Source organism: Hypanus sabinus, chromosome 8 (assembly GCF_030144855.1).
Source record: "Hypanus sabinus isolate sHypSab1 chromosome 8, sHypSab1.hap1, whole genome shotgun sequence".
NCBI classification, from domain to species: Eukaryota; Metazoa; Chordata; class Chondrichthyes; order Myliobatiformes; family Dasyatidae; genus Hypanus; species Hypanus sabinus.
Window position 1 is genome coordinate 117,062,258 of NC_082713.1, and position 27,466 is coordinate 117,089,723.

At 42.4% G+C, this 27,466-nt stretch overlaps 1 protein-coding gene across 2 annotated transcripts in view; it reads right to left on the reverse strand.

Moving 5' to 3' along the window:
• The window catches only part of ccdc107 (coiled-coil domain containing 107), a 29,569-nt gene extending 20,042 nt beyond the window's left edge, over nt 1–9,527 (reverse strand). The window contains exons 1-3 of one of the 2 annotated variants that reach the window (XM_059977680.1): nt 9,380–9,527; nt 4,030–4,232; nt 1,893–1,965 (exon numbers count right to left, since the gene is read on the reverse strand). In XM_059977680.1, the coding sequence (XP_059833663.1) occupies nt 1,893–1,965; nt 4,030–4,232; nt 9,380–9,386 (283 nt within the window). In that variant the 5' untranslated portion in view covers nt 9,387–9,527. Of the gene's footprint in view, nt 1–1,892; nt 1,966–4,029; nt 4,233–8,517; nt 9,268–9,379 lie in introns of those variants that run through there. The other variant, XM_059977678.1, reaches the window with a different exon arrangement.
• Between the last annotated feature and the right edge of the window lie 17,939 nt (nt 9,528–27,466).

Here is a 27,466-nt window from a genome sequence, read left to right on the forward strand (position 1 = left end):
ACTGATAGGTTACAGGAATAAAGGCCAGGGAATGGGGGTTGACAGGGATAATAAATCAGCCGTGATGGAATGGTATAGTAGACTCAGTGGGTCAAATGGCCTAATTCTGCTCCAATGTTTTATGGTCTAATGTGGAGCAGGGGAATACAGGAGATACAAAGGTCCACCCCCCTCCCCACCCACTTTGCAATATCCAATAATTCTGCCTGGGATGTATACATATATCTCTAGAGGTATAATTCATTTATTTAATACACACCTTCAAAAGCAATCATTTAAAATCCAGCACATACCACTGCTTCCACAGAGGCAGTAAACAGCCTCCAACCTGATGGCATGAACATCAATTTCTCCAACATCAATTTTCCTGTTTCGCCTTCCTTCTTCAATTTCTCACTCTGGCTCCCTTCTTACCTCTTCTCTCCCAACCTGCCTATCACCTCTCCCTGGTGCCCCTCGTCCTTCCCTTTCTCCAATGGTCCACTCTCCTCTCCCATCATATTCCTTCTTCTCCAGCCATTAACCTTTTCCACTTAACAGCTCCCCGTTTCTTACTTCATCCCCTCCTCCCCAAAAGCCTTATTCTGCCTCCTTCCCCCTTCTTTTCCTGTCCCGAAGAAGGGTCTTGGCCCGAAAAGTTCACTGCTTATTCAATTCTATACATGATGCCTGACCTATTGAGTTCCTCCAGCATTTCATGTGTGTTGCTTTGTGTTTATGATTAAATAGAAAGTTTCATGTTCCTACTCCAGTGACTATGACAAAAATGATATACATCAACAATCTGGAAGAAGGGACTGAGTGCAGTATATCTAAGTTTGCTTGTATCTAAATTCAGTGGAAAAACAAATTGTGCAGAAGGTACGGAGAGTCTGCAGAGAGATGTGGATAGGTTAAGTAAGTGGGCAAGGGTCTGGCAGATGGAGTACAATGTTGGTAAATGTGAGGTCATCCACTTTGGAAGGAAAAATGAAAGAGCAGATTATTATTTAAATGGTAAAAAATTGCAGTATGCTGCTGTGCAGAGGGACTTGGGAGTGCTCGTGCATGAATCACAAAAAGTTAATTTGCAGGTGCAGCAGGCTATCAGGAAGGCAAATGGAATGTTGGCCTTCATTGCGAGGGGGATTAAATTTAAGAGCAGGGAGGTTATGCTGCAACTGTACAGGTGTCTGGTGAGGCCACACCTGGAGTACTGTGTGCAGTTCTGATCTCCTTGCTTGAGGAAGGACATACTGGCTTTGCAGAGGAGGTTCACCCGGTTGATTCCAGAGATGAGGGGGGGGTTAGACTGTGAGGAGAGATTGAGTCATCTGGGACTGTACTCGCTGGAATTCAGAAGAATAAGGGGAGATCTTATAGAAACATATAAAATTATTCAAGGGATAGGTAAGATAGAGGCAGGAAAGTTGTTTCCACTGGTAGGTGAGACTATAACTAGGGAACATAGGCTCAAGATTCAGGGGAGTAGATTTAGGATGGAGATGAGGAGGAACTGCTTTTCCCAGAGAATGGTGAATCTATGGAATTCTCTGCCCAATGAAGCTGTGGAGGCTACCTCAGCAAATATATTTAAGACAAGGTTGGATAGACTTTTGCATAGTGGGGGAATTAAAGGTTAAGGGGAAAAGGCAGGTAGATGGAAATGAGTCCATGGCCAGATCGGCCATGATCTTATTGCATGGCAGAGCAGGCTCGACGGGCCAGATGGCCTACTCCTGCTCCTATTTCTAAGGGTCTTATATCCAAGTCAGGGAAACATGTGATTTGGAGAATTTGAGTGGTGATTGTGCATTTACAATTATTATTTATCACAACCTTTCTAAAATTCTCAACTTTGATTATCCACTACTCAATATAAAATTACCAGCATCAATAACTTAGACAGGTACCTGTATTTTTCTTTTTATCTTCAACCTCTTTCTTTTTTTCATTATTTAATTTTTCATTCTCTTTGAACTTTACCTAAAAATGCAGGGGAAAAAAAACAGCACAAACAGTGGTTGATAGTAGTTCTAAGGAAATCTTTTAAAAACTAGAGCAATAGATGTTTGATTATCATAAGCAGTAAATTCTAAATTCCATTATCTGTAAAATGTGGGCTGATCATCAAAGATTCAGATTTATTTATCACAGGTACATCAAAACATACAATGAAATGACAAAAGCATGTATCCTTGCTGATAACCAAGTGTAACACCGCTACATGAGATCTCAAGTGAAGGTTCATAGACGTAGACTCAGAAGACCCAATGCATGCTTTGAAGTGGAATCCCCCTGGTGTCCAGGTCAACCTCTATTTCTCAAGTAATATCACTAGAAAATGATAAACTGATCATCTACCTCAATACCTATTACTATGTCTAGCCTAGCTACATGCGACCACACTTCAATAAATAATTACCACACACTGATATTCTGAAGATGTGCAAATTAGTATATCAATAGTGAGATTTTCCTTCTTTTAACAGTGTGGATTACTTTATTTGAAAACTACAGTATTTTCAATGTCTAGTACAGGAAATTAAACAATACCAATCAGAAGCATTCATCGGAAGATATGGCTAAAAGGTAAAAATGTTACGTGTTCATCTTTGAATCCTCTCTGTACTACAGCAAAATTTTAAACCTTTTCAGGATCAATATCTCTACAGAAAGTAAGCATTCTCTGATAGGCACAGTAGTGTGGTGGTTAGCATAACCCATTATAGCACCCGCATTTGCAATCTATTTTTAATTTCTGCAGAGGTCTGCAAGGAGTTTGTATGTTGTACCTGTGACCACATGGGTTTCCTCCAGTTGCTCTCATTTCCTCCCACAATACAAAGACATACGAGTTAGGGTTAGCAAGTTGTGGGTTTGCAATACTGGCACCAGTTGCATGGCAACTCTTGCGTGATTCCCCCACCCAGCACAATCCTTGGAATGTGTTGGTTATTGACGCATACCAACGCATTTTGCTGAATACTTCAATGTACGTGTGAAAAATAAAATTAATTTTTATGCATTTTTACACCACTATAGATATATTTGAGTTGTAGTTATCAGACTAGGCCAGATACCTTAAGAAGTCGTAAAGAGCATTTTTAGCACATTGGCCTTCACAAATCAATGCATTGCGTAGAGGATTGGGATGTAATGCTGAAGTTGTACAAGATGTTGGTGAGGCCTAAATTGGAGTATTATGTGCAGCTCTGGCCATCTACTTACAGGAAAGATACTAAAAGAGTGAAAGAGTGCAGAGAAAATTTACAAGAATGTTGCTGGACTTAGGGACCTGAATTATAAGGAAATGTTGAGTATGTTAAGACCTTATTGCTTACAGTGTAAGAGAATAGGGGGAGATTTGATAAAGATATACAAAATTGTGAGGGGTATAGATAGGGTAAATGTAATCAACCTTTCTCCAGAGGTTAGGTGAAACTAGAACTAGAGATTATGGGTTAAGAGTGAAAGGTAAAATGTTTAAGGGGAAAATAAGGGGAATTTATGTAATTGAGTAATTCTGCATTAAAACACTGCTATCAATCTTGGTGATAATGAAGCCAGTCATTAAATTATTTCACTCACGTCCTTCAGGAATCTGCAGTTTCCACCCAGTCGGACTTACAAGTGGCTTCATACCCACTGTAAGGTGGTTGATTTTTTAAAAATGTTTTCTGAACTGACCTGGCAAAGGACTGAGTTCAAAGGCATTTAGACACAACCAGCCAGCAATGGCCTCTTAAGGAATGAATAAAAAACAACACCTTGACAAATTTAAAACATAAGAGATTCTGTAAATGCTGGAAATCCAGACCAACACACATAAAATGCTAGAGGAACTTAGCAGGTCAGCCAGTATCCATGGAAAGAAATAAAGAGTTGACATTTTAGGCCGAGACCCTTCGTCAGGACCTGAAATGTCAGCTCTTCATTCCTTTCTATAGATGCTGCCTGAGCTGCTGAGTTTCTCCAGCATTCTGGGTGTGCTATCTTGGCAAATTCAGTGTCAAAGTTTCCAGTCTTGTGTACTAGTAGCGCACTTACCTGCATGAGTTTGTAAACAGCGTACGCACCTATGCTTATTGCGTAAAGTGGCAATAACTGGAAAATGAAGCCTTTGTTTCTGCCTCGAGCCATGTCAGCATTTAATTCTTTCTGATTTCTCATATGCTGCATCCTGAGATTAGGTTGTCCTTTGGGACCAGTTGATTCAGAATTCGTGTGCAATGGGTGGCCTCTTCCAGAACCTGTATTGTCAATCAAATGAAGAGATTTTTAATAAAACAAATTCAGTCACCATTACACAATACTCCATACTCTTAATGATACCAAACACAAAACAAGCCAAACTCAGCCATACAATGCACGCAATAACTATTTAAAACACAAAAGAGAGAGTGAACGTGATAAGGATCTCTCCTGTACATTAGGACAAGAGGGTACAGCCTCAGATACAACGATGACCCTTTAGAACAGAAATGAGGAGGAATTTCTTTAGCCAGAAAATAGTGAATCTGTGAAATTCATTGGCATAGACAACTGTGCAGGCCAAGTCATTACGTATATTTAAAGTGGAGCTTAATAGGTTTCAATAAGTAAGTGCACCAAAGATTAAGGGGAGAAGGCAGGAGAATGGGTTTGAGAGGGGTAATAAATCAGCCGTGATCGGAAGGCAGAGTACACTTAATGGGCTGAAGGGCCTAGCTCTGCTACTTTGCCTTACAGTTATACAGAGGAAAATATGCCACTCTTAAAATTCTAATACTTTATTGTAAAAAAAATGCAAAAACTGAGATTTCATTGAAACAAAGGGTGTTTTAGCCTCCAAAGTATCCAAGACATCTTTGACAGGCAGTGCCTCAGAAAGGTGGTGTCCATTACTAAATACCCCCATCACCCAGGACATACCCTCTTCTCATTGTTACCATCAGGAAAGAGGTACAGAAGCCTCCAGAAGGATGAAGGATTAAATTTATTTTTGCCCCTTCTAGAACCACTCTACAACAGAGGCCATAGCATGTCATTCACCAGCCCTGACACACCCAGAAAACAAGGACACTTACGTCAGAATGCTGTTCCTGGATTTCAGTTTGGCATTCAATAGGCTGAGTGGCCTAAATCTGTTCCTATGTCTTATGGTCTTATTCAACACCACTGACCCATGGACCTTGGTGAATAAACTCCTACTCCTCAGTCTCAACACACCACTGTGCATCTGGGTCTTGAACCTCCTAAAGAACAGACCTCAGATACTGCTCCTCCCTCCCCATCATCCCCAACTCAGGGGTGCCCCCCAGAGCTGTATGCTGAGCCCATTCCTGTGCACTCTGCTCACACAGTACTGAGTAATCATATTGTCAAGTTCACTGATGACACGACATAGTGGGGCTCATCAACAATTATGCGATGACCCAGAGAAGGTGGAAGAGCTGGAAGCCAGGTGCCAGACAAATAATCTTTTATTCAAAGTCAACAAGGGAGAAGATTATCAGTAGAACTTGCAACGCTCACACCCATTTACATTGGTGGCACAACAGTGGAAACTGAGAGCAGTATCAGACTCCTGCACATCTTGCACAACCTCACTGCTCCAAAGCACATTCTATACAAGCAGAAAATCTCACCAATGCCTCCACTTTCTGAGGAGACTGAAGAGAGCTGGACTATGCACATCAAAATTCACAACATTCTACAGATGTTGCAGTAGAGAGCATCCTAGTAATCTGCATTATTGCATGGTACAGAAACTGCACTTAGACAGACAGGAAGGCTCTATAACGGGCAGTCAAAACTCCCCAGCACCAACCCACCTACACATTCATGAAAGGTGCCAGAAAAGAGGCAGTAATATTATCTGCCCTGCTCATGGACTGTTTGTCCCAATCCAATCAGGGAGAAGGTTACATAGCATTCACTCAAAAAGTTATTTTCCCCATGCAGCAAGTCTGATCAACAACTCCACCCACTAACCCACCCTTCCACACCCCAATCACCACAACTTTATCATTTCCTGTCAGTCACCTTATGCACAAATGCTCCTGTGCCTAATGTCACTTTATGGACATACAATCAAAGTATATAAGCTATCATACGTATATATATTTATTGTGTATTTTTTCTTGCGTTCTTTATCTTTTTGTGGTTTTTTCTTGTGCTGCATCAGATCCAGAGTAACAATGAACACTAAGTAATCTTGAATCTTCTGTGGTTATGCAAAATAGCAAATGCAAAAGCAAAGCTAACAGCATAATCTATATTAACACTGAAAAAGAAAATGGACAAATGCTTTAAAGAGAAAACTTTAACGGGGTTGGGGACAAGGCAGAAAATTTTGATTAAGAGAACAGAATTTCAGAGGATGACTGAATTTCAAGTAAGTCCACCTCAAGGTTAAACAAATCTGAAATGAGCAGATTTCTGTGGATTCCCGTCTAACACTTGAACCTATACTATTGCTCAAATCAGAGAGGTTAGTGCTTGGATCATATCACATCTGGGAAAATACCTCAATGGCATACTTCATGAAGTACATATTTTCCCCATTATGCTTGGTATCTAATCACAGAGGTCCCCAACCACTGGGCCGCAAATCATGTGCTTCCAGGCGCGAGAAAACAATATGATTTGGCCATATGAAACGATATGAGTCAGCTGCACCTTTCCTCATTCCCTGTCACGCCCACTGTTGAACTTGAACGCACGCAAGGTCATTACGCACGCTAAGTCATTACCCACACGGCTACACGCAGATACCCTCATGCCAGGGATCACCGGTTGGCTTCGGGTAAACGGCCAGCTGGTGCGACCAGCAAGAAGTGCCGTTGCAACTGGCCCGGAGCGCGGACAGATGGGCACACCTTTTAGCACACCGAATGTTCAGGGGAACCCGGTGCTAAAATATTTGTAGACGACCTAATTCAGGCTCAGGGTTTCATAAGTAGCAGAACAGCTACCTCGCTGCGATCTACTGAAAGTCAACCCTCGAGCCAAATTTTTGTTGGCTGATAGATCCTACCTACCCATGGGGGGGGGGGTGGGGGTGGTGCCCTGACGCACTCCTTGCTCAGTCGTTCATTTTCTCTGGACTGTGACCGCCGCGGCCCCGGTACGGGGACCTCGGGCCCTTACCATATCCTCTCACTGGTGTGTTGCAATGATTTTATATGTTCATACAAGGAAAGTATGCGCTATGTGTATAATAAACAAACATTACTTAAAATGTTATTATGCTATTTACTTATAAGTGAGTTATAATTGACATCCCTATATTCATGTGAGGAAGATATGCACTGTGTGTTTAATATTAAATTTGTTAGATAAACCCTTTTAGAAACAAAATTGAGTGTATTAGCCAATTATAAGTGACTTATAGTTGACTTACTACCTATATTCTCGTCATGATTAACACCCTACCCCCCCCCCCCCCCCCCCCCCCCCCCCCCCCCCCCCCCCCCCCCCGTCGGCTGGTCTGCAAGAATATTGTCAATATTAAACCAGTCCACGGTGCAAAAAGGTCGATGACCCTTGCCTAATCACATTTATTAACACAAGTTGCCTTGAGCCATAGTGCAGCCCACAACAGTTATAAAAATCTAAGTTTGGAAGATATACACAAAAAGCTGGGGGAAGCTCAGCACATGTGAGGCAGCATCTATGCATGCTGTATTCATAGTTGTTATCACTCTGAACCAGTGGAATGACAGCCTGGTTTGCCAGGAGTTGTAGCATCAATTTGCTCAGGGATTTGGACTACACGTTTTTTTCTCTTCTGTAACCATGTGTTCCCTCTCCATTTTGAATGTAAGCAATGCACCTTGGCCCCAGAGGAAAGCTGTCTCATTCGAGTATGGTTTGAATGATAATTAAACTTGATTTGATTTGATTGATTTGACGGTATGCTTTGATGGGGAAGGGAGAAATTAAGCCAACCGTTACATCTTTCATCCTGACAACTTTACTGGAATATGTGCTTGAGTTAACTCTCAACTCACCAAACACTGCTACTTGAACTCTAGCCAGAGGAAATGAGGCTAAAGAGAAATAAAATGTACCTTTGGTGGAGAAAAGGAGTAAGCTAGTGAAGAGAAAATAGAGGCCACACAACTAAAAAAACAGCAGGCATAGTGAGAAGACACTTACAGAGTTTCAGAACATGCAGAGTTCCAGTGAAGCTATCAACAAACTTAAGAACTGCTAAAATACACAGCAGACGACCATAAACATACACTCAGCAGCCTCCTGAACCTAGTAAAGTGGCCACTGAGTGTACGTCCATCCACTTCAGATGTCCCTCTGCACACCAATGTCAGTTTGAACCAGTCAGGCCACTTTGACCTCTCTCGTTAACAAGTCGTTTTCATCCACAGAACTGCCACTCACTGGCAGTTTTAAATTTGTTTTTGCACCATTCTCTGTAAACTCCCTACACGCCGGGGTATCGTGCACACCTATTCAAGTACTGCACCCACCCCCTCCCCGGGTCAGATCTTCCCGACATCAAGGCCCCGCCCCTCCCCTCCACGACGCTCCTACCTGGGTTCCGGGGCCCCGTTCCCGACAACCGCGCCGCCGTCTCCTTCCCTCCGCCCGGCCCAAGCAATATCCTCGGCACCACCACAAACGCACAGACGAAGAGGCACACGGCCAGCGCCGTCTGCTGCGCCAACGTCATTTCGCTGAGGAGGCCCGAGTCACGCCCCGGCCTAGCGTGGGGAGAGCCCGCCGGCCACGGCTGCTCGATCAGCACCAACTCCTTTCGGTTGCCGCCCGCTCTACGGAGGGCGAGACGCCTCTCCCGTACCCACTGCTCGAAACGCGAACGGTGAATACACCTGAATGGAGTAATCGTGCTTCGTGAATTCAGCAAGTCAGGCAGTATTCATGTGGGCTGATAAACAGTCGACGTTTCGGTTAGGAGCCTTCGTCAGGACATATTTAGATGAAGCGTCTCAGTCCAAACGCCAACTGCTTATTCCCTTTCTTAGCTGCTGTCTGACTTGCTGAATTCCTCCAGCATTTTGTGCGTGTTGCTCAAGATTTACAGCATTTGCAGAATCTCTCGTGTCTCTGACTTGTTTACTCGTACACCCAGAGCAGAGGGATTTACTCGGAGTTACCCCTTCTCGCTACCTGCCCATCACCTCCCTGAGGTTCCCACCCTCCTTCCCTTTGGTGACAGTTGCCCAGCACAATCCTGGCTGATTTGATGTGACACAAAACAAAACATTCCACTGCGTTTCAATGTATACGTGACAAATAAAGCTAAACTAATCTAATCCATTGTCCCACTCCTATTAGATTGCTTCTTCTTTCGTCCTTTACCCGTTCTGCCTAGCACCTCCCAGATTCTCACCATCCCCACCTACTTTCCCCCTCATTTGGATTCACCTATTACCTGCCATCTGGTTCTCCCTTCCCTCTGCCAATCTTCACTTCAGGAGGAGAAATGCCAGTTTTCAGACAGACAGACATACTTTAATGAACCCGAGGGGAATTGGGTTTCTTTACAGTTGCACCAACCAAGAATGGTGTAGAAATATAGAACCACAAATAATTAAATAATAAGTAAATTATGCCAAGTAGAAATAAGTCCAGGACCAGCCTATTGGCTCAGGGTGTCTGACACTCCGAGGGAGGAGTTGTAAAGTTTGATGGCCACAGGCAGGAATGACTTCCTATGACGCTCAGTGTTACATCTCGGTGGAATGAGTCTCTGGCTGAATGTACTCCTGTGCCTAACCAGTACATTATGGAGTGGATGGGAGTCATTGTCCAAGATGGCATGCAACTTGGACAGCATCCTCTTTTCAGACACCACCGTCAGAGAGATCCATCAGATTTCATCAGGAGATCCAAGCTGGAGAGAGTCAGTAACTTTAAATTCCTTTGTACTGTCGTTTCAGAGGACCTATCCTGGACCCGGCACATACATGCAATTACAAAGAAAGCACAGCAGTGCCTCTAATTCCTTACAAGTTTTCAACAATTCAGCAAGACATATAAAAAGTCGACAAACTTCTATAGACTTGTGGTGGAGAGAATATTGACTGGCTGCATCACAGCTTGGTATGGAAACACCAAAGCCATTGAATGGAAAATCCTGCAAAATTGTGGATATTGGCCCAGTCCATCATGGGTAACAGCCTCCCCATCATTGAGCACATCTGCACAGTGCATTGTCGCAGGAAAGCAGCATCCATTATCAGGGACCTCCACCACCCGGTCATGTTCTCTTCTCACTGCTGCCATGAAAAAAAAGGTACAGGAGCCTCAGAATGCACACCACCAGGCTCAGGAACAGTTTTTACCTCTCAACCATCAGACTCTTGAACCAGAGGGAATAACTTCACTCAGCTTCACTTGCTCCAATGCTGAACTGTTCCCAAAACTATGGACTCACTTTCAAGGGCTCTTGATCTCATCTTCTCGATATTTGTTAGTTTATTTATTTTTCTTTTGTGTTTGCACAGATTGTTGTCTTTTGCACACTGGTTGTCCACGCTGTCTTTCACTGATTCGATTATGGTTACTGAGTTTTGCCACATTAAAATGAATCTCTAGTGCCCACAAACTAGAAGACTATTTTTGACTCCATATATGGCCTCTCACATCCTGGCTGGAAAGCCTCAGAGAAGCTGGTTGCACTAAAGTTTGTTTGGCAAAGGGCTCAGAAGGGACATGCATGATTTGTGACGAGTGCCAGGGGACAAAATTAACCGTCATGTCCAAGCTCTATTGGCACCTTTTGAGGTCCCTGAGCCACAGTTTGACCATATCAACGTGGACCTTGTTGGTCCCCTTTTCCCCCTCCTACAGTTTCACCCTCCTCCTTACCGTGATAGACTGTACTGCCAGATGGCCAGAGGTTATCCCTCTAGCAACAGTGATGGCTGCTGAGGTGGCTTTGGCATTCATCAGCACTTGGGTTGCTCAGTTTGGCACCCCATCTGATATTTCCTCTGACCGTGATCCTGAATTTATTTTAGACCTCTGGGATGCGATGACCCAGGACCTCAGTGCTAGACTGCATCACACCACGGTGTGTCACCGTGTCCAATGGCTTATGTGAGTGGTTTCACCGCTCCTTAAAAGTTGCTCTGAGGGCTTCCCTGACCGATAAGTGTTGGCATGACCAGCTTCTGTGGGACCTGCTGGGGTTCAGAACAGCTCCAAAAGAACATCTGCAGTCATCCACAGCTCAGATCGTACACGACAGCCATCATGACTGCGAGGTTCCTCATACCACAACCCCCGGTCGGCCTCTCAATAGTGTTCCACCCTCCTCATTAAATTCAATTCCTATGCACCTATTCCTGTCTCCCATCATGGCGTACAGCACTCTAGGGTTCCTGTTGACCTACATTCTGCCTTGTTAGTTTTCATCCGCCATGTCTCACACAAAACATCCCCTTAGGTCTCCTTACGATGGTCCAATTTAGAAGATTCCGCTACCTGCCCTTACCATCACGGCAACACCATGGGCATGTCAGCACACCTCTGGACGAGCCAGAGGCATCTGCTGTTCCTCCACCCATGGAACATTGGACCTGAGCCAGGTGGCTTGTCCAAACTCCGGATAGGCCCACAATGCCTGTTTTAGTGAATTTTGGGAATGCAGGGGAGGTGGGGTGTTGGGCCTGGGGTAGGGTAATGTAATTGGTGGAAACATACAGAATTCACAACCACAAATACACATCCACGACTTTGAATTGGGGTTCACTTTAAAATGCTGGCCTGATGTGATGAGATAATTCCTGTGCTTTGTGTTCAATCTTTCGTGTTCAATAAACATGTTTTCTTGAACATAAAATGCCTCTGCCATTTATTTGTACAAACCTACACAAGTAGTGAAGACAGACAGTGGATTAACAATGAGCTCATGTTTTGACATGTAACTCATTGTCCGTTGGCCATGTAAGGTAGAAATTTGAAAGAACACTGAAGAAGGCTGTCTGTACTGCTCATGCCCAAGAGAAACCAGAGAAGCATAAATGTCAGTTTTATAAGAAACCTTAGAGCAGGGGTCCCAAACTGGGGTCCACCGACCCCTTGGTTACCAGCAGGGGCGCATGACATCAGACTGGTTGGGAAACCCTGCCTTAGGGCACCACTACATTGAGTGACCATTCATTTCTGCACAATTTAAATATCTGCCTGAACACGAGAGATTCTGCAAATACTGGAAATGCTCTCTTTTCACTGCTGCCATTGGGGAAGGAGGTAGGGAAGCCTTTGGTCCCACACCACCAGGTTCAGCAACTGTTATTACCTTCAACCATCAGGCTCCTGACCCAGTATAGACAACTTCACTCACCTCAACACTGAACTGAATCCACAACTTATGCACTCACTTTCAAGGACTCTACAACTTATATTCTCGAAATTATCTATTTGTCTGCCCATCTATTTATTTATTTACTTACCTATAGTTTTGTGTTTATTTATTTATTTTTGTTTTTGTAGTTTGTCTTCTTTAGTGCATTGGTTGTCAGTACTTGTGCAGCTTTCCATTGATTCTATTGTATTTCCTTGTTCTGTTTCAATGCCTGCAAGAAAGTAAATCTCAGGGTAGAGACAGATATGTACTTTGATAATAAACTTTGAAATTTAGAGCAACATGTACAAAATGCTGGAGGAACTCTTGAATTGTTCAAGTTCCACCAGCATTTTGTATGTGCAGCTCCAGATTTCCAGCATCTGCAGTATCTTCTGTATTTACGATTTATTACCTCCCAGTTTCTTCTTTCATCCCCCCTCCTTTTCACTTGGTCTCACTCATCACTTGCCAGCTTGTACTCCTCTCCCTCCCCTCCCCCCACCACCCACATATTCTGGCACCTTCAACTTCCTTTTCAGTTGTGACGAAGGAAAACCGCCGTGAAACATTAAATTTTCATCTACTTCTGCTTCCTGACCTACTGAGTTCCTCCAGCATTCTTCAAAGTTCAAAGTACATTTATTATCAAAGTGTGCCTACAATATACAACCCTAAGGTTCGACTTCCCCCAGGCAGTCACAAACAAGGAAACACCACAGAACCTGCTGAAAGAAAAACTCCACACAACAAAGACCATCGAATGCCCAACGGGCAAAAAAAGGAACAATTTGTGCAAATGGGAAAATGTGAGCAAACACGAGGAAATCTGCAGATGCTGGAAATTCAAACAACACACACAAAATGCTGGTGGATCACAGCAGGCCAGGCAGCATCTATAAGGAGAAGCACTGTTGACGTTTTGGGCTGAGACCCTTCGTCAGGACTGACTGAAAGGAAAGACACTAAAAGATTTAAAAGTAGTGGGGGGAGGGGGAAATGCGAAATGAGCAAATAACACACAGAAAATTAAACATCACACCACAGAGTCCCCAAAGGAGAGTCCACATCCCAGAGCCGCTGAGCGGATGTGAAGCCGGTCCAGAAGCTGATGGCCACAGGCCACAGAGCCTAAGTGTCTCGATCAAATTACGCAAGTAGTGAAAAGAGAGTAAACAAAAACACATGGAACATGAACCGCAGAGTCCCGAAGTAAGCCAAAGCACTGAGTACATTAAAGATCAGACCGCAGAATCCCCTAAAGTGAGTCCACAGGCATGAAGCACCAAGGACTTGAACTTTGAGGATTAAGAATCGAGCCTTGCTGTGTGGGGCCCACGACTCCTGGGCCCCAATTCCACCAGCCGCAGCGAGAGGGAGACTGGTCAAGCACAGGCAGATGGCGCTGATCACCCTCCCTCGCCTTTCATCCTTGTCGATTTTAATCTTGCTTGTCACTTTAATCAGCCGGAAGTAATGGAACCAACCATAGATTCACATTTCACCATTAGGAATCAATGGCCGCCCCGCTCATCCTTACCAAATCCCCCAGGAGATTGCAGAAGCACCAGATCGTTTAGTTGGCTCAAAAATACAACCTTAAAATGAAAATTGCAGTCTGCAATTGATTGCAGTTCAGGAGAGGTATATTTAGAAGAAAAAGAGTATCTAGCAGTTTTGTGAGCTGGCTGCAAGATATCACTATTGGTCACCACTGGCAGCTTGCCAGATTTTGTTTCTGTGACTCAACTTTCCAGCATCTGCAGAATTTCTTGTATTTATAATTCTTCTTTGACTATGTTGCAATATGAAGCAGCAAATCAAACAATAGAATTTGATTAATTTTTAGCATCAACATAATTGCAACTCTGAATTGTCCATCCCTGATAGCCCTGAAAAGAGGGACTTACTCAGAGTCACCTCTTCTCTTCTCCTCACCTGACCATCGTCTGCCTCTGGTTCTCCTCCTCCTTCCCTTTATTCCATAGTCAACTGTCTTCTCATATCAATCCCTTCTTCTTCACCCCTTTACCTCTTCCACCGATCACCTCTCAGCTTCTTACTTTATCCCCCCTCACTCCACTCACTTACCCATCCTCCTTCCCTCACTTGCCAGCTTGAACTCCTTCCCCTCTGCCTACCTTCTTATTCTGGCTTCTGCCCCCTTCCTTTCCAGTCCTGATGAACTATTTTACTGAGATTCTCTAGACATAATCGATCAATGTTCACCTGAGTGAAACAAAGCCAAGGAAAACAACCTGAAAGTAAATGGAGAGAAGCACATGAAGTTCAGTCCTTGGACATTACAGTCTGGAGATCCCTTTTGTGCAAAGTGCAATTACTACAGACACAAGAAAGTCACTTGAAATGATTTTTAGCCGTTTGAAAAGACCAGCACATTCACAGTATCACATCAGCCATTTCCATCATGGGCACTAGGTTCCTCATTGAGGACATTATCAAAAGGCGATACCTCAAAATGGCAGCATCCATTATTAAGGACCCTCACCTCCCAGGACATGCCCTCTTCTCATTACCACCATCAAGGAAGATGTACAGGAGCCTGAAGATATACAGTCAACATTTTAAAAACAGCTTCATCCCCTCAACCATCAGATTTCTGATTGGTCCATGAAATCATGAATATTAACTCACTATTTTAACTCTATTTGCACTACTTATCTATCCACACACACACACACACACACACACACACATATATCTTATTGTAATTTATTGTATATTTTATAATTTGCACTGTACTGCTACCTTAAACCAGCAAATTTCACGATCTATGTAAGTGATAATAAACTTGATTCTGATTCTGATTTCATTGTTGGTATTTATGCATTTATGCCCGTTTCATTCCATAACTGTACTTTAACCTCTAAGTTTATTTTTACATTATTCTTTTTTCTTTATAATTGTTGAATGTTGTTGTTTCTTGAAACACCACCCCAACAAATACCTGATGTACAGTGGCAAGTAGACGTTTGGGCACCTCTGGTTAAAATTTCTGATACTGTGAATAGCTAAGCAAGTAAAAGATAACCTGATTTCCAAAAGGCATAAAATTAAGGATGACACCTTTCTTTAATATTTTAAGCAAGAATACTTTTTTTATTTCCATCTTTTACAGTTTCAAAATAACAAAAAAGGAAAAGGGCCTGAAGCAAAAGTTTGGGCACTCTGCATGGTCAATACTTAGTAACACCCCCTTTGGCAAGTATCACAGCTTGTAAATGCTTTCTGTAGCCAGTGAAGAGACTTTCAATTCTTGTTTGGGAGATTTTCACCCATTCTTCCTTGCAAATGGCTTCTAGTTCTATGAGATTCTTGGGCCATCTTGCATGCACTGCTTTCTATCCACAGATTTTCGATGATGTTTAGGTCGGGGAAACTGTGAGGACCATGGTAAAACCATAGCTTGTGCCTCGAGGTCGTCCATTGTGGATTTTGAGGTGTGGTTAGGATCATTATCCTGTTGTAGAAGTCATCCTCTTTTCATCTTCAACTTTTTTATAGACAGTGTGATGTTTGCTTCCAGAATTTACTGGTATTTAAATGAATTCATTCTTCCCTCTACCAGTGAAATGTTTCCCGTGCCACTGGCTGCAACACAAGCCCAGAGCATGATCGATCCACCCCCATGCTTAAAAATTGGAGAGGTATTAATTTCATGAAATTCTGCACCCCTTTTTCTCCAAACATACTTTTACTTATTGTGGCCAAAAAGTTCTATTTTAACTTCATCAGCTCACAGGAGCCCATGGCTGCTGATTGCTGGGACAAGGTTTGAGGAGTCAGGGTATTTATAAAGCTTTGAAATTTGCATCACCTGGCCTTTCCAAATGATGACGGTGAAGCCATAGCCCTAACAAGCTAATTAAGGTCTGAGACCTTGGTAAAAGTTATGAGAGCTCAAATCTCTTGGGGTGCTCAAACTTTTGCATGGTGCTCCTTTCCTTTTTTTCACTCTAAAATTGTACAAAACAAAAATAATACATTAATCTTACTTAAAATGTTGAAAAGAAGGTTTCATCTTTAACTTTGAAGACCTTTGGAGATCAGTTCATCTTCTACTCACTTAACTATTCGCAGTTACAGAAATTTTGACCAGGGGTGCCCAAACTTTTGCATGCCACGGTATATGGTGAATAAAGTTGATCCTTGATCGGTGATTGTTCAAAGCACTGAAAACACCACCCGGTCTTGGTGAATCTGAACAGGATAACCCCAGGATCGAGGGAGAAACTGCACACACTTATTGGGGAGACAATACCCTCACACCTGGACATCACTGAGTATTACACACTTGGACAACAACCATCCTCGTGCAGTACTGTGCAAAGGTCTTAGGCACATGTAAAAATATCTGTAAAGTGAAGATACTTTCAAAAATAATGAACAGAGAAGTTTTTTTCTTTCTTTTTAAATCTTTTTATCAATTTTCAAATATGTAAGCATAATATCAATAGTAGTACAGAGAGATTGGGATTACATTGTTGGTAAACAGTATATTCGAGTAAAAGCTATAGATAACACAAATGTACTAAGCCTGCTAAATTCTTAATGTAATTAAACATGGTAGAAAAAAATAAAAACTTGTCAAAAAAAACCCAAATTAGAACTCCACTCCTCTATCCAAATATTTAAAGTTAATAAAAAGGATTTGGTAAAGGTCAAGTTACATCATATGAAAGTGTTGAATAAATGGTCTCCAAGTTTCTTCGAATTTATCCGCAGGGTCAAAAGTGACACTTCAGATTTTTTCTAAATTTAAACGATATAGTTTGTGAAAACCGTTGGAATGTAGTAGGAGGATTAATCTCTTTCCAATTCAATAAAATGGATCTTCTAGCCATTAATGTAATAAATGCAATCATCTGACAAGCTGAGGAGGGTGAATAACTATGTTCCGCCATTGGTAAGTCAAAAATTGCGGTAATAGGATGAGGATGTAAATCAATACTCAAAACTGTTGAAATAATATCAAAAATGTCTTTCCAAATGAAATGTTTTTAAATATAAAAAAAAATTGATATCCAATTGAAAAGATTTAATTATCAAAAAGTTACCATAAAAGAGTAGCAAACAGTAAAAAACTAAACCAAATCAATATTTGGTGTGACCACCCTTTGCCTTTAAAACTGCATCAATACACTAGGTACACCATCGTACTGTTATATAAGATAATCAGCTAGTAGGTTGTTCCAAGCATTTTGCAGAACTTCAGAAACAAGAGAAAATCTGAAGATGCTGAAAATCCGAGCAACACACGCAAAATGCTGGAGGAACTCAGCAGGCCAGGCAGCATCTAGGAAAAGAGTACAGTTGATGTTTTGGGCCAAAATCCTTTCCGAAACTTCGACTGTACCCTTTTCCTAGATGCTGCCTTTTGTGTGGGTTGCTCTTGCAGAACTTGTCCTTTGGCAGACTTTAGTTCTCTCACTTCCTTCTGTCTCTCCAGGAAATCCACGACAGCCTCGATGATCAGGGCTCTGTGGAGGCCATGCCATCTGAAACCATATAAAAATATAGGGTGCCCAAGACCCTTGCAAAGTAATGTATCTCATATTGGGGCAGCATAGTAGAGCAAAGCTTTATCACGCCAGCTGTAGAACTGGGGTTCAATTCCTACAGCTGCTGTAAGGAGTTAGTGCATTCTCCCCCTGAGCATGTGAGTTTTCTCCAGGTTCTTCCTACGTTCCAAAGACACACGGGTTACAGTTACTGAGCTGTGGGCATGTTATGTTGGCCCCAAAGCATGACAACCCTTGTGGGCTGCAGTCAGCACACCCTCAGACTGTGTTGGCTATTGATTCAACAATGCATTTCACTTTATGTTTCAATATATATGACAAATAAAGCTAATCTTTATTCTTATCTGATGGACTTCATAAAAAGTGATTAAGCAAGTGGGAACATTGCTCTGAGTAGAAGTGGATTTTTGGTATCTTATCTGACTATCCCTTCCATATTAGTACAGTTCCTGTTCATTTCCTCTTTAGAACTATGAGTAATGTCCACCTCAAAACTCTAGTTCCCTTTTTATCTTTCACAATGGGATGATGAAATCAGCTTAAGGAAGTCTTTTATCTGTGCAAATGTCTTTGGGTCAAACTCATCACATGTTCAGTATGACTGAAATTCCTCTCTTCACAATTCAGATCTCCCTCTGGTTTCCAGGGTTCTGTTGATTCAGAGTTATATAGCACAGAAACAGGCCCTTCAGTCCAGTTTATCCAAGATGCATATCTACACTTCGCTCTGTTTGCCTGTGCTTGGCCATTACTCCTCTACACCTTTCCTATCCATGTACCTGTCCAAATGTCTTTTACATACAGCGATTATACCTGCCTCTACCACTTCCCCTGACAGCTTCTTTCACATAACCACCACTTCCTGCATGAAAAACATGACCCTCAGATCTCCTTTAAATCTTTCCCCTCTCTGAGAAACTGAGAAAGAGACTGCCATATCTACACTACCTGTACCCATCAACATTTGGTCAGCATGGACTTGTTGGGCAGAAAGGCCTGAATTCATGCTGATTTGCTCGGTGTCTCTGTAACAGTTTCTAAACTTCTATAAGGTCATAATTCAGTTTCCTTTGCTCCAGGTAAAGCAGACCCAATGAGAGGTTTATGTGGAAGGGAATAAATAGTAGGTTAAAAGGTCAGCACAATATCAGACCATAAGACCAGAAGATATAGGAGCAGAATTTGGCCATTTGGCCCATTGGTCTGCTGCACCATTTCATCATGGCTGATCCAATTTTCCTCTCAGCCCTAATCTCCTGCCTTCTTCCTGCATCCCTTCATGCCCTGATCAATCAAGAATCTAGTAACCTCAGCCTCAAATGTCCATAAAGGCTTGGCCTCCACAGTGGCAAAGCATTTCACAGATTCACCAATCTTTGGCTGAAGAAACTTCTCATTTCTGTTCTAAAAGAACGCCACTCTAATCTGAGGCTGTGTCCTCTGGTCTTAGACTCTCCAACTGTAGGATACATCCTCGTCATCTCCACTCTATCAAGGCCTTTAACCACTTGGTAGGTTTCAATTAGGTCACCCCTCATTCCTCTGAATTCTAGTGAATACAGGCCCAGAGCCAACAAAAGCTCTTCACATGATTTAATCCTGGACTCATTTTCATGAACCTCCTTTGAACCCTCTCCAGTTTCAGAACATACTTTCTAAGGTCAGGGACCCAAAGCTGCTCACAATACTCCATGAGGCCTCACCAGTGCTTTATAAAGTCTCAACATTACATCCTTGTTTTTATGCTAGCATTTGCCTTCCTCACTGTAAACTCAACCTGCAAATTAACCTTTAGGGAATCCTGCACAATAACTCCCAAGTCTCTTTACACCTTAGTTTTTTGTGTTTCCTCTCCATTTAGAAAATAGACTACCCTTTCCTTTCTTCTACCAAAGTTCATGGCCATACACTTCCCGGCACTGTATTCTATCTGCCACTTCTTTGCCCATTCTTCTAATCAGCCAAAGTCTTTCTGTAGCCTCTCTATTCCCTCAAAACAACCTGCCCCTCCACCTATCCTTGTATCGTCTGCAAGCTTTGCAATAAAGCCATCCAAATCATTGACATATAACATAAAAGGAATAGGTCCCAACACAATCCCCTGTGGAACACCGCAAGTCACTGGCAGATAACCAGAAAAGGCTCCATTTATTCCCACTCCTTGCTGCCTGCCAATCAGACGCTGATTTATACTTGCTAGAATCTTTCCTGTAATACCATGGTTCAGCAGCCTCATGTGTGGCATCTTGTTAAGGGTCTTCAGAAAATCCAACTAATCGATATCAACTGATTCTCCTTTGTCTATCCTGTTTGCTATTTCTTCAAAGATTTCCAACAGATATGTCAGGCAAGATTTTCCCTTAAGGAAACGTGCTGACTGCAGCCTATTTTATAATGTGCCTCCAAGTACTCTGAGACCTCATCCTTAATAATTGACTCCAACATCTTCCCAACCACTAAGGTTAGACTAACTGGTCTATAGTTTCCTTTCTTCTGCTTCTCTCCCTTCTTGAAGAGCGGAGTGACATTTGCAATCTTCCAGTCTTCTGGAACAATTCCAGAATCTAGTGACTCTTGAAAGATCATTAGTAATGCCTCCAAAATCTCTTCAACCACCTCTTTTAGAACCCTAGGATGTACACCATTTGGTCCAGGTGACTTATCTACTTTCAGAGCTTTCAGTTTCCCAAGAACCTTATCTCTAGAAATGGTAACTTCATGCACTTCATGACCCCTGACACCTGGAAATTCCACCATTCTGCTAGTGTCTTCCACAGTGAAGACTGATGCAAATTACTTATTCAGTTCATTCACCATTTCCTTGTCCCCCATTACAACTCTCTAGCACCATTTTCCAATGGTCCAACATCCACTTTTGCCTCTCTTTTACACTTTATGTATATTGGACTGAATGGCCTGTATTGTGTTGTAGTGTTCTATGTTCCACATCTTATCCCATTTCTCCTTATTAGTCACACCCTCCAGTTTAGGCAACATCCCCATGAATCTTTCCTGCACGCTTTCTAGCTTGATCCAATCTGTCCCATCATGTGGCAAGGTTGTTAAACTATCCAACGTTTCTCAATATACTGTTCTCAATATTTCCTGATATCCTGGCTACAGACCATGCATCAATATGTACATTTCCTTCACTTCTTTCAGTAGCAACAATGACGCACTCTCTTTCGAGGTAGTGTAATGGCATCAAAAATGGTCCCGGGGTTCAATAGTGGCTGGCTCCTTGTATGCTTTCCATCTAGGTTGAGCTTCGAGCTAGCATCTCAGCCTCGTAAAAAAATAGCCAAATGCTAAGAAAATGACATAAATTCTGCCCAATATGCCACAAGGTGTAAAAAGTTAACTCAGATCTATTTCAAGGATTTTGTGATTTGCAGTTCTACTTTATTCTTTGCCGGCTTGCTAAAAAACAGAACAGTATCTTAGTTTTCATTTCGGGCATTAACAATTTGGCAGCCTGGTAACATAGCATTAGCAGAACACAGTTACAGCGCTAGCAATCAGCCATCGGGGTTCAATTTCATATAAGGAGTTTGTATGTTCTCCCCATGACCATATGGGCTTCCTCCTGGTGCTTTGTTTCCTCCCATATTCAAAAAACATACAGGTTATTAAGGGTTAGTAAGCAGTGAGAATGCTATATTGGTGACATTTGTGGGCTGCCCGCAGAAGAGTTTTGGACTGTGTTGAATGTTGACACAAATGACACACTTCGCTGTTGATTCAATTTTGATGTACATGTGACAAATAAAGCTAATCTTAAATTTAAAGCTCTTCAAATTACAGCAGTCTCTTGAATTCCAAAATCCTTTCTGACCTATCTCCCTCTTGTCATTCCTCAGAAATATCTCCCACCCAGTCCCATGTTTTCCCCATCCTTTAAGACCTTCCTCTTTCTGATCCCGAGCAATCAATCCTTAACTGAGTTTCACCATCTTTTCTCTATGTCCACACCTTAATTCGAAACCTAATGTACCATCAAACAAGCCATAAGATCATACAGCACAGAACAAGGCCCTGTAGCCTCCATACACATACTGTCCATCATACCTATATGCTTGGGGCCACGGTAGCATAACAGTTAGGGCGACCCTATTACAACTCGGGGTAGTGGAGTTCGGCGTTCATTTCTGATGCCATCTGTAAGAAGTTTGCACGCTCTTCCCCCGAGTGCTTTGGTTTCCTTCAGGTGTTCTGTTTCCTCTCACATTCCAAAGACTTATCAGTTAGTAGGTTAATTGGTCATTGTAGATTGTCCTGGGATTAGCAATCGATGGGTTGCTGGGTGGTGAGGCTTGTTGGGTCAGAAGGGACTGCTCCACGCTGTATCTCTAAATAAAATTTAGAAATCTACATAAATCCTATTTATGAGACCACAAGACCAGAAGAGATAGGAGTAGAATAAGTCCATTCAGCTCATTGAATCTGTTTCACCATTCTTCCATGGCTGATTTATTATCCCTCTCAACCTTAATCTCTTGCTTTCTCCCTGTAACTTTGATGCCTTTATTAATCAAGGACCTATCTACTTCCACTAAATATACCCAATGATTTGGCTTCCATAGCTATTTGTGGCAATGAATTCCATAGATTCACCACCCTATGGTTAAAGAAATTCCTCGTCGTCTCTGTTCTAAAGGAATGTCCTTCTATTCTGAGGCTGTGCTTTCCAGTCCTAGACTCCCCCACCAAAGGAGACATCCTCTCCGCTTAGGCCTTTCAATAATCGATAGATTTCAATGAGATTGCCTCCCTCATTCTTTTAAACTCCAATAAGTACAAGCCCTAATCTGTCATATGTTAACTCTTTCATTCCTGGGATCATTCTTGTGAACCTCCTGCAGACCCTCTCCAAAACTGAAGATGGATTAAGTATCCTTGAAAAGGGCTGTAATAGTGATTTTGTGTTTGAATAGATCTTTATCTGTTTGCTGAAGCAGAAGATGACACCAATTCCAACTACTTATGGCATGTAATTCTTCTGCTGCCCCCACGCCTACTCCCATCTCCGGAATTCCCATCTCACATACGTTTCTTTCCTCTGGCCTCTTGCCCTCCCTCTATTGCAAAATGCTAATGTGATATTGCCTTAATTTTTCCACTCACCTCACTCACTCTGTCTAATCCAATCCATCCCCCTCAGAAATGGCAGAAATCCACTAGGAACCAAAGCCTATAAAACCATCAAACTTGTCAACAAGTATATCTGAACCAGTTTTGGAAAGATATAATATAATGCTGCAACTTTTGTATTTTAATTGTAGCACTACAGCAAATCACAATCATTCAAATTGCATACATCCATCTGAGCTCATATCCTGCCAATGCACTGGTGGAATTTAAATTAACAAACTGAAACAATAAGCAGTTTTAGTACTACTGGATTATTATAAAAACTCATCTAGTTCATTAATGTTATGTAGGAGTAGATCCTACACAGTCACTCTAGAGCAGGGGTCTCCAACCTAGGGTCATGGATGTCTCGGTTAATACTAGGAGTCTATGGCATAAAAAAGGTTGGGAACTCCTGCTCTCGACCCATCCCTGTAGTTGGCTCTTAATTCGCTGTACACATGCAAATATATACGGCGATTAAAATTGATCCTTGATTGGTTCTGCATATTATAGGTAATCAGCACAACCATCTCATGAGACAATTGGAATGGGAAATTGTACCGTATAGCCTACATCATAATAAGGGACTACTTTATGTTGTATTAACATGTCGTTGCATGCTCTATTAGGCGCGTATTGATCTGTATGTGTGTGACAAGTTTGGACTCTACCAGTAAAGAACCATGAAACTTAGCTCCCATCTCCAGCATTTTTATTAATAACATAGTTGTGTAAACAGGCCACATACACAACAAATTGGCAACGAGAATTATGAACTTACATTTTATTGGAACGCCATGTTTTAGTTGATAATGATACTCAGAGAAGAGGAGAGAGAAGGGAGATGAAAAGGAGTGACACACACATCTAGATGGAGTGCGCTCATGGTGCTAGCAAAAAGGACACGTGAGTCAAGTGGAAGGTGCAGTGACTGCAAGGAGCTAGCTAAAAAGAAAACAAGGAGAAATGGGGCTAAATTAACATAACTAAGATGGCAATGATTGGAACCATTACAGCATTTGATAGTGGCATTGAAAACTAGGTAACTTACAAGTCAAGTCATTTTTATTGTCATTTCAACCATAACTGCTGGTACAGTACACAGTAAAAATAAGACAACGATTTTTCAGGACCATGGTGTTACATGACACAGTACAAAAACTAGACTGAACTACGTAAAAAGCAACACAGAAAAAATCTACACTAGACAACAGACCTACACAAAACAGTGCAGGCATTACAATAAATAATAAAACAAGACAATAGGGCAGTAAGGTGTCAGTCCAGACTCTGGGTATTGAGGAGTCTGATAGCTTGGGGGAAGAAACTATTACATAGTCTGGTCGTGCGAGCCTGAATGCTTCGCTGCCTTTTCCCAGATGGCAGGAGGGAGAAGAGTTTGTATGAGGGGTGCGTAGGGTCCTTCAAAATGCTGTTTGCTTTGCGGATGCAGCGTGTAGTGTAAGAGAGACCCCGAGGATCTTCTCGCAAAATGTAGAGACGCTGCTGGGCTTTCTTTGCTATGGAGTTGGTGTTGAGGGACCAGGTGAGATTCTCCACCAGGTGGACACCAAGAAATCTGGTGCTCTTAACAATCTCTACCAAGGAGCCGTCAATATTCAGTGGGGAGTGGTTGCTCCGTGTCCTCCTGAAGTCAACAACCATCTCTTTTGTTTTGTTTACATTCAGAGACAGGTTGTTGGCTCTGCACCAGTCCATTAGCCACTGCACCTCCTCTCTGTAAGCTGATTTGTCATTCTTGCTGATGAGACCCACCACGGTCATGTCATCAGCAAACTTGATGATGTGGTTCGAGCTGTGTGTTGCAGCACAGTCGTGGGTCAGCAGAGTGAACAGCAGTGGACTGATCACACAGTCCTGGGGGGCCCCTGAGCTCAGTGTGATGGTGTTGGAGATGCTGCTCCCAATCCCGACTGACTGAGGTCTCCCAGTCAGGAAGTCTAGGATCCAGTTGCAGAGGGAGATGTTCAGGCCCAGTAGGCTCAGCTTTCCAATCAGTTTCTGAGGGGTGATTGTGTTGAATGCTGAACTGAAGTTACATTGAAAGAGTGGAGTTATATTGTGAAGCCTATGGTGTTAATGATGAAAAAAAAGCCAGCGTCTTAGGCTACGTCCACACTAGACTGGATAAATCCGTACCCGAAGCTTTTCCTCTTCGTTTTGACTGAACCGTTGATTTCCTCCCCTGAAAACAGAGCTTTTCTAAAATGCCCTCCGGACTGTGTAAATTTGAAAACAGCGATTGGGCAGAGCAGTGTGGACGGGGTAACCAGAGGTATCTAAAAACGCTGTCATGACGTGCTGGAACAGATGGAGCATTTCATTGTCTTCTTGAACGCAACTCCCACACAACCTAACAATTTCAGAACAGACAGCAACGAGACTGACGCTAGAAGAGTTAGAAATGTACTCACCTAGTACTTTGACCCATAACTTACAGAATAAATAAGTTTACGCACTTTGCCCTGTTTTCTGTCCTTGATTGTACGATGGTGGTTTACCTATTTATGCATGTACTTTTCTGACAATAGATATGTAACAGCCTACTGTGACATTGTATGGAGATACAAGATAACACTGATGCAGACATGTTTTATACATTTAACAAGGTGCTTAATTAATGCAACAGAGTTAGTCAGTTTTTCAATGTTCATCGTCAGCCGGGTCACACTGTCCGTAAACTCCATACGCCCCAGTATTTGTTTTTTTTTAGTTTTAAGTCCTCTTGCACGAGAGCCAACAACCGTCCATCATCTGGCAATTTCTTTTTAAAAGTTTTTCTAGTCTGTAACTGCACAAACGCGCACTTTCACAGTGAGATTCAACACCAAACATGTTGCACGTTTTCTGTAGATGTGTCCTGCATATGCCCAGTCGGAGGAGATACCCGTTTTAATGTGGATGCAGGTATTTTCAAAAACACTTGGTGTGGACGTCTATCGTTTTTACGCGAAACTGACATTTTCAAAATTATCCGGTCTAGTGTGGATGTACCTTACTCAGTATTATGGGAGCAAAAACATACGGGCTGCTATGGAGCTTGTTCACCCCTGAAAAGTCAGCTGACAAAATGCTCAAGCAAACAGTAGACACTCTCCAACAGCATTTAAACCCCAAACCACTGGTCATCGCTGAAAGATTTAAATTTCACAAATGGAATCGGAGCAAAAATGAAAGCATTTCTGAATATTGTGCTGAATTGCGCAAATTATCAGAACATTGTCAATTTGGAGCTGGTCTATCGGACGCATTGAGGGACAGGTTAGTGTGTGGCATGCACTGTGAAACCACACAGAAGGAGCTTCTGTGTGAAAAAGACCTTATATTAGAGAAGGCGCTGAACATTGCAACATCAAGGGAAACAGCAGCCCGGGGTGCTTCTGAGATACAAAAAAAATCTCTGGATTATGCTACAAATAAAATGACACTAAACAGAAATGAAGGAAAGAAATGTTACCATTGTGGGAACATGTCACATGATCCTGATGACTGATGATTTAAAGACAAAGAATGCAGAAACTGTGGCAAACAGGGCCACACTGGCAGAATATGCAAAGCTAGTAAACAGCAGAAAAAGGGCAAAATACAGAGAAACAAGAAATCCCAGAAATGAAAATACAACAATATACACAAAATGACAGAAAGCAGTTCTGATGAAAATGACTCAGGCAAAAGTGAATTGTCTGCAACTTCACAGCATGAAAGAAACAGACGATCGAAGAGTAATAAGGATCACTCCACAAGTGGCAGGCGTGAGACTGAAAATGGAGTTGGACACAGGCTCAGCTTTAACAGTGATCTCTGTACATGACTACAAATGACTGTTTTCTCACATAGCTCTGAAACAAACTAAACTACTGCTAAAGACTTACACAAGACAGAGAGTGCATCCCAAAGGTAAAATTAAAGTAACAGTGACCTACAGAGTCAAAACACAGCAACTGAATCTCTATGTACTCAAAAATGGAGGACCACCGTTGCTGGGTCATGAATGGCTCAGGAAAATCCAGTTGGATTGGCACACCATCAAGGCACTAGACATGTCAGCAAAGGAGGGCAGCAAGGCTATATCTGAGAGACTGTCACAAACACTTGCTGACTCTGAGGAAGTGTTCATGAAAGGAATAGGAACATTTCAGGGCATGAAGGCAAAGATTGAGATTGAGGAAAATGCATGTCCAAAATTTCACAAGCCAGACCAGTGCCAAATGCAATCGGTCCTACAGTAGAGGCTGAGCTGAAAAATCGGGAGCAGACTGGGGTCCTGTCAAAGATGGATTGGAGTTAATGGACCACACCTATTGTTCCAATGATGAAGAAAACCTCCAGTACAAAACCAGGAAAACCAAGCAAGGTACGCATATGTGGAGACTTTAAAGTGACTGTTAGCCCAGTTCTCCGCACAGTACAGTATCCTCTACCTCATATTGAGGACATCTTTGTTTCCCTGTCAGGAGGGGAACATTTCACA